The sequence below is a fragment of the Littorina saxatilis genome, linkage group LG5 (assembly GCF_037325665.1).
Source record: "Littorina saxatilis isolate snail1 linkage group LG5, US_GU_Lsax_2.0, whole genome shotgun sequence".
NCBI classification, from domain to species: Eukaryota; Metazoa; Mollusca; class Gastropoda; order Littorinimorpha; family Littorinidae; genus Littorina; species Littorina saxatilis.
This window is the reverse complement of record NC_090249.1, coordinates 16,952,223-16,960,520: the sequence shown is the minus strand read 5'-3', so window position 1 is coordinate 16,960,520 and position 8,298 is coordinate 16,952,223. Positions and strand designations below refer to the sequence as shown.

Here is an 8,298-nt window from a genome sequence, read left to right as displayed (position 1 = left end):
ACTTGTTTTACAATGTGGAAATCAAATCTCCAAAATAATCATTCTCGTTGTATATGGCATTGGCGTAACATTTAGTGTGGATAAAAAATAAAAAATTAAAAAACTACAATCTGCTGTCTAAATCATTATTTTTTTCTTGTTTTGTGCTGTGGTTTTTTTTCCTTATCAACACCTGTTTAAAATTCTTTTGAAATACCCTTTATCAAGTGAATTAAATTTAACAATACTTTTTTATTTGTTGTTGAAAATAAAAGTTGAAATTTTATTACATTTGGATTTTTTCGATACTTGAGTGGGATACATTTTTGTCTTAATTCGTTAAAGAAACTGCAGTTAAACACATAATGGAATTCATCACCAATATCGCCATTATTGCACTTTGTACACACTCTTTTCCTCTGTATTATATTTATAAACCTTCCTGTCTGAATTGGTAACTTGTGGTTTAGCGTTCTAAAGCGCAAAAATATAATTCCCAAATTGTGTGGGAGTACTTTCAAATAGTTTTCGAGCATAAAGCCGATAGTTATAAAACATCTCACTAGAATTTAAATCAGAAAACCATATCTGTACATATTGGTCTTTCAAACACTGTAATGTTTTTAGTTTGAACCAGTGGCTAGAACAACTCAGCTTCCACTGGTTTATCCACATTCCACTTAGGCCAAGGTTATTTAGCGTTGTTTCTATACAATTCAAATAAGGTGATTTATAAATATTCTCTTCATACTGGCGATACAAAAAACGATATACTATACTGGAAAACTTATACCTGCAATTAACATTCAACAGTTTAAACCAAAAATTTAACATTCTATTTTTCGCCAGAATTTCCAGTGGGTACTGTCCAGTTTCACCATAGACCATTTTGCTGGGAGTTGACTTACCCAACTTCAAAACAATTTTATAAAATCTTAATTGCAGCTTTGAAGCTAGATTTAGCATACCAGGACACCATACTTCACATCCATACAATAAAATTGGCACAATCATCCTGTCAAACAATTCTAACTGGATATCTAGGGGTAACATTACCTTCTTACATTTTTTCAAAAGGCCAAACATAGCCCTTGAGGCTTTTACATACAAACATTTTTGGGCTACATTGAATTTATTATTATATACAATCCTAAATACTGGTAGCCAAAAACCACTTCTAATTTCTGACCTGCATAAACGAATGTGAGAATATTTCGTATTTTCCCGCGAGAAAATTACTAATACTTTTGTTTTTCCTGAATTCAGACGTAAATCCCAATGCTCGCAATATTCAGAAAGAGTGAGAGAGAGAGAGAGAGAGAGAGAGAGAGAGAGAGAGAGAGAGAGAGAGAGAGAGAGAGAGAGAGAGAGAGAGAGAGAGAGAGAAAGAGAGAGAGAGAGAGAGAGAGAGAGAGAGAGAGAGAGAGGGGGGAGGGGCAGAGGGAGGGAGAAAGTGTTTCTACTTTTTTTCTTAGCAATAGAAACGTGATGTTGTAATTCTTTTTACTTTTATTACATTTAGTCAAATTTTGACTAAATGTTTTTACATAGACGGGGAACCGAGACGAGGGTCGTGGTGTATGTATGTATGTATGTATGTATGTATGTATGTGTGTGTGTCGTGTGTGTGTGTGTGTGTGTGTGTGTGTGTGTGTGTGTGTGTGCGTGCGTGTGTGTGTGCGTGTGTGTGTGTAGAGCGATTCAGACACAACTACTAGACCGAACTTCATGAAACTTGAGAAGAGAGTTCCTGTGTATGATATCCCCTGACACGTTTTTTCATTTTTTCGATAAATGTCTCTGATGACGTCATATCCGGCTTTTAGTGATTGTTGAGGCGGCACTGTCACGCCCTCATTTTTTTACCAAATTTATTGAAATTTTGTACAAACAAACTTCGACGAAGGCCGGACTTTGCGTTTGCATTTCACCTTGGAAGCCTAATAATTAGTTAATTAGTTTGCTAATTAAAGTTGTCATTAAAAACATTTTTTCACTTACAGCCGATTACAAATTGACTGCCTTGTATTCTTCATCTTCTTCTGAATTAAAAAATATATAGATACGTTATGTTTACTTGAAAAACGCGCTCAGAATTAAAGAAAGTAGATCGAGTATAATGTTCGCATGCTTCGCGGAGTCTCGGTCTCTCGGGAAGTTCAGCCGATACTACTGTATCTGAATGTAGTCTCGGCGATGACTGCTATTTGGTGTTGATCTTTTAGTTTGATGCCTACTAATGCTGCGTCGCCCAAAACAAATAACAGTTTTGGGTGTGACGAAAAAAAGAACAGGGCCGGAGTGCAGTGCTTTGTAAATTATGAGCAATTCTTCCAAATCCATTTAAAACATATGACACTACCAGACTGTTCCCACATAGCCAGAATTTTTGGTTATGGCAAATCGATGTTGCAGTTCCGGAGCAAATGATCAACATTTCTTTGCGAACAACATTCTTGTCCATTACGACTTGCAATTTACCGTGTGCGCTGTAAAATCTCCCTACCTTCAAAGCAGACGAAAAGCAGACATCTTCCTTTTCTTCCAAGGGAGAAATAGTTGGTCATAAAGTCTGGCAGGACCCAAACTGAACATACTTCTTCACGCTTTCTTTTCTTGTCATATTCAGTAGCTTCGCAAAAGTAAAATGTCATTGGTTTTCTCAACTTGTCAAATCAGTCAGAACGACCGAAGGACACAGAACTGGGAAATGACACTGATTGAAATACAAAAGATCTTCGATGACAAAAGTATAAATGACGTCATGTGGTCACACCTATCTCGAGAATTAAGCGTCGCTCAGAACCAGCGCCCTTCCATGATACAGATTGACTAAATGTTTTTATATCGCGGGTCCCGCGCGGGACGCACTAGGATTGCGTATTATGCGTACCGTCAGTACTGATGTAATCGTCTATTTTTCATTCAAAATTAACGAAAATTAACACTTGGCTGAATTTCAACGACGAGAAAAACTGTAAGGAAAAGCATCCGTGGAGAGCCCTGTAAAAGTCCACTTGTAAAAATCGAGTGTTCATGGGAGCTGTAGCCCACGAACAAAGAAGACGTGTTGGCGTCAGAAGAATACGGAGTCGGCAGGCGTTGGCGGTTGTCAGCTCCCCGCAATTTGTGGTGGCTATTGTTGTTACGGCCAGAAAATTATCAAACGTTTTAGAAGCAATGCATAGATCCAACAATATTATCAGGCTCAGTAGCTCATAAGGAGATTCACTGTCCTCGAAGATTTGGCCACTGAGAATTAAACCAAGTGATAACCTTTCTTGCGTTAATGCTGTGTGCAAGAATTATAGACATGTATGCTTCCACGATCCATCTGCATACGCTCGTAATCTGGCCTTCTCTCCACGATTTGGTTTAAACAAAACTTTATTCAATTTTAATCATGACAAGAACAATGCATGGATGATTACATACTCAAGCATATAATGCTTATTTTAAGCAATCATAGTAATTACAAAACAAAGGTTAGCATGATGGCGGAATAAGTACATTAGCTCATTTCAGGAAACGAAAAACAAAACAAAAGACAAAACAGATACACAAACAAGCAGAAAATGGGAAGGGGTTGGTGATACAGGAGGTGGGGAAAGGGCAGCTAGCTAGTAGCTAGCTTAAGGGAAAAAGAAGAAGAAGAAGAAGACTTGGAGCGCCAATATTTGAGGGGATTTTTTCAATTGTAATAAGTGCACATAAGACACTCGCACAAAGTTAATGCGTATTGTGATCAGAGGAAAAGTCACTACATTGCGCATAAATCGAGACATAATTGATAAGTCGGAAAACAACAAAAGAACATGAGAGAGGTTATAGGGAAAAGTTTGTCAGGCAGCATGTCGCATGACAGTGTCTAATAAATGTAATGAGTGAAATATAGAGGCTCATTTACGGAACCTGCCCGTCTGTCTAATATAGTCCTGTACAGTTATGAATATGGTCTGGTTGACATTTCGTGAATATTGCGGGATGCCTTTCAATAATATTTCGATATACTTATAATCATTTGTCAAATTATCAATGGACAATAATCTTATATCTCTATACAAGGGACAATGCAATAAGTAATGTTCAGCAGTCTCGCTGGGATAACCACACTCGCATTGAGAGCAATCCTTAAGGTGCCGCTTACATAAATCAAAATTCAAATCACTCATACCAATACGCAATCTGCAATGATGTACTTGTTCAAATCTTTCTCCAAAATAATAATGGCATGGTACTTTAAAATCAGCATTTAACAAATAATTTTTGAACTCGCTCAAGGAGGTGGTCATTTTAACGTTATCTGGTAAGGTGTTCCATAGTACAGTCGTTTTGGGGATAAAAGAGTTGCGAAATAATTCGGTTCTATGAGGAGGCACATATCTTTCTAATGGTCTTCGTCTATGATACGGATTAATGTCAACTACAAGAGGGGGCAATACATTTACTAAGTACTGGGGGCATTTGTTATGTATCATCTTATGAAAAACAATTAATTTATGTCTTTTCCTTCGTTCTTCAAGGCTACATAGCCCACTTTCCTCATACAGCTTTGCATGGCTAGTGCCCTTAACTCCACCTATTATAATTCGTAGGGCTTCTAAGTGTAATTTTTCTAATGCATCTGCCATTATCTTAGTGCAATTATCCCAAACAACATCTGCATAGTCGAAATGGGGTAAAATAAAAGACTTGTACATTATTTCCAAACTTTTTCGACTTAATCTATATTTATAAAATCGTAAACAATTAATCAGTAAATTCGCTTTTTTAACTATACTTTGGATGTGGGCATCCCACTTGCAGGTGCTCTGTAAAATCACTCCAAGGTGTTTGTGTTGATCTACTTTTTCTAAAAAGACATTGTTGAAAAACAAGGGTTGAGGGGGGATTAAATCACGTTGAATATTTAACAATTCAGTCTTAGTCTCGTTAAATTTAACTTTCCATTTATTGGCCCATGCACTAATTTTATCAAGATCTTGATTTAATATATTGGTTCGTCTGTCTACATCTTCTAATGCAAGATACATGCTTGTGTCGTCAGCAAACAACTTAATTCCGGATTCAATATTCTTTACAATATCATTAATATAAACCAGAAATAAGAGCGGGCCTAGCACGGATCCTTGTGGAACACCGGCAGGAATCTTTTTAACATGAGACTGTGTTCCCTTAATTACAACAACTTGCTTGCGGTCTGTTAAATAATCACAGAACCATAATAATAACCGACCTCTAATGCCCACTGCTTCTAACTTGGCCAAAAGGCCCTTGTGCCACACTCTATCGAACGCTTTCGACACATCAAAAAATACAGCTTGGGTCGTAATGCCTCTGTCATGACAGGAACAAAATTCATTGTAAATCGAAATCAATTGGAATACACATGAATCATCTGGCAAAAAAACAGACTGCTGTGGAATGAGTATGTGATTTGCCTTTAAGAAATCAAAAACATGTACATAAACACATCTTTCTAACACCTTACCAACACAACTCAGTAATGATATAGGACGGTAATTATTACACATTTCTGCTGGACCTTTTTTATATACTGGGGTAACATGGGCTAGTTTCCACGAGGCAGGAAATTTTCCTTCAACTAAACTTCTATTAAATATTTTTAAAAGGGGTTCTGATACAACATCCACAGAAGCAATTAATAATCGGTTATGTATTAAATCGGGACCTGCAGCTTTCGTCTTCTTCAAATTTATAATAACATCTTTTACTTCATTAACTGACAAGACTAAATTATTCATAAAACAATCAGAAATTTGTATTTCGGGAGGTTCATCGTCTGGATTCTCAATGGACGAATTCTGAATAAACTGATCATTAAAAATATTGGCTTTATCGTGGTTTAAATAATGTATTTGACCTTCTGAGTGGATTGGTGGAAGTTCCTCAGTTTTCATACCCTTCTTATTCATAAAGGATTTAACTAATTTCCACCATTGTTTAGTTCCGAATTTTGAAGGGTCTGAGATCTTTGTATCCAAATTGGAATAATACTCAATAATTCTTTCTCTTTTCTTTTGTGTCAATGAATTACGTGTCTGTCGATACAACAACCAATCTTCGGGTAAATCGGTTAATCTCGCTTTAGTGTGTATCTGATCGCGTGCATCAATTAAATCTAAGATGTCAGATGTTACCCACTCCTTGTCCTCCGATCGAACTGTTACAGTCTTAACCGGCATATTCTCTTTGGCAATGCTCATGAAAATCTGAGTAAAATCTTGGACATTTTCATCAAGACATTTATCAATAAAGACAGCAGACCAATCAACTTGGGAAAGTGATCCACAAAAACTTTCAATATTCATCTTATCATAATTATAAATGGTTCTTTTAAATGAGCGATTAGGAATAACTACAGTGTTTAATACTGCACATGGTACACTGTGGTCACTACACACAGGAGGAAAAACATCTACGCGCTGTATCATTTGCGGGGTTTGGGTTATTATTAAATCTAGGCAGGTACTACTTGTCTCCGTGACACGTGTTGGCAGGGTTACAAGTTGGGTAAGTTGATATAAGTTCAATAAGTTCAGGAGATGCTGGGAGGGGTTACTACCAAAATCGGAGTTAAAGTCTCCAAGGACGATAAATTTGACAAACTGGTTATTTACTCGACGAATGCTTTCGTCAACTAAGTCCCAATATTGGACCTTCGCATCAGGTGGTCGATAAAAAGAACCCACTAAAAGTCTATCTTTATGAAACTTAATTTCAGTCCAGACTGCTTCAAGTCCTGGCACGTGCAGGTCTGGACGTGGCTTACAAAACAAATATGTTTTAACATAAATGGCTACTCCCCCATGTGGGTCGTTTGGTCTGTCTAGTCTTATTGGAGGTTGAAAATTTGGGATCAGTAGTGAGGAACTGTCGTCTGTATGGGATAACCAAGTCTCAGATATGGTTAAAACGTCATGCTTTTGGACTTCAGGATGCAATAGATCAATTTTATTTTTAATACTGCGAGCGTTAATATGGACAATGGACACTTGTTGTGGGGGACCTGGGTTTTTTTCAACATCTCCAGATAAATACAGGCGTTTCTGGGCAAATAGGCCAGAGGTGTATTCAAGGCGTGCAGAACAAAAACAAGTACATTCTTCACTGTAAAAACAGCTAACATTTTGCATCCAACGCGTCGGACTACCATCAATCTTACTCCTTGCAAATAAAAACACGAACAAGGCAAGTGTGACACGGCTCGGACATCTTAGGCACATCAAAATAAAAAATGGTAACAGGGAAGATTCGCACAAAAACTCTAACTTAAGGCCTAGAGCTACTGCCTTTACATGGAAGCAACCAATTCTAGCTCTATAAAGGATTAAATTAAGTAGCCGTCATGGGCAGTAGCTGGATCTCCAGTCGACGGTACATTTCCAATTTCCTCATTGTCGTCAGAGTCGTCACTAGATGCACTAGTAATACGCCGTTCCACTCCTACGGGTTCAAAAGCCTGACCTGTTCATAAGAGAGGAAGTTGAAGCGTAATGTTACTGTTTTTTCTGAGCTTTATTATGGCTATCGTTAACTATACCTTCCTTTCCGTGTAAACGACCATAGAAAGCATCACACATTTTTGTTAATGGGGTGAGAGCTTTAAGCCAAGGTCCCACTGTGACGAATTTTGACGGCCAACCACAACGATTTGGGATTCGCGGGGAAAATTGTCCAGGTCGTTGTGGTTCCCATTACTTCGTCCTTAATTGTTCGGCCGATTTTTCGCAATCATTCCTGGCCGACACCGTTGTGGCAAACTCGTGGTAACTCGTTGTAGTTTGCCAAAATATTCGTGATAGTGGGACCTGGGCTTTAGGCCTAAAAAAAAAATAGGTGTGGTTACAGTAACCCGACCTACCCTATTTTTAGGGGCCGATCCTATAACTTTTTATTACATTTGTCACAAAACAAACAAACAAAAAAAACGAGTGCAAAACACGCAATGAAAGCGAAAGCGCCCGTGTCGCACACTTATTTCCCTGTCAAGTAGGATTAATTTGTACACATTAGAAAAAAAAGTTAAAAAAAAAAAAGTGATTGCCTACCTACCTACCCTATTTTTTGGGGCTATGTTACCGTAACCACACCTATTTTTTTTTTGGCCTTAGCAAAACTGAGCCAGGCTACTTTGTGTTCAGACTGCAAATTGGTTTGGGGATTTTTTTCTGATTTGATTTCGCAGATTGACATAGGTATCGGTTACGGAATTAATTCAGCAAAGCATTTCAATTCTGCACAGAAATCAGCCAGCCTGTAGATTTCTGGTTTTGCATTCAAATGAAAGCATACCCT

General features: G+C 37.7%; 1 protein-coding gene across 2 annotated transcripts in view; it reads right to left on the bottom strand.

The window, feature by feature from the left end:
- Positions 1 to 2,312: 2,312 nt before the first annotated feature.
- The window catches only part of LOC138966429 (multiple epidermal growth factor-like domains protein 10), a 73,334-nt gene continuing 67,348 nt past the window's right edge, over positions 2,313 to 8,298 (bottom strand). For both annotated transcript variants that reach the window (XM_070338665.1, XM_070338666.1), the window contains one exon: positions 2,313 to 7,467. In XM_070338665.1, coding sequence (XP_070194766.1) covers positions 7,331 to 7,467 — 137 coding nt within the window. In that variant the 3' untranslated portion in view covers positions 2,313 to 7,330. The remainder of the gene's footprint in view (positions 7,468 to 8,298) is intronic.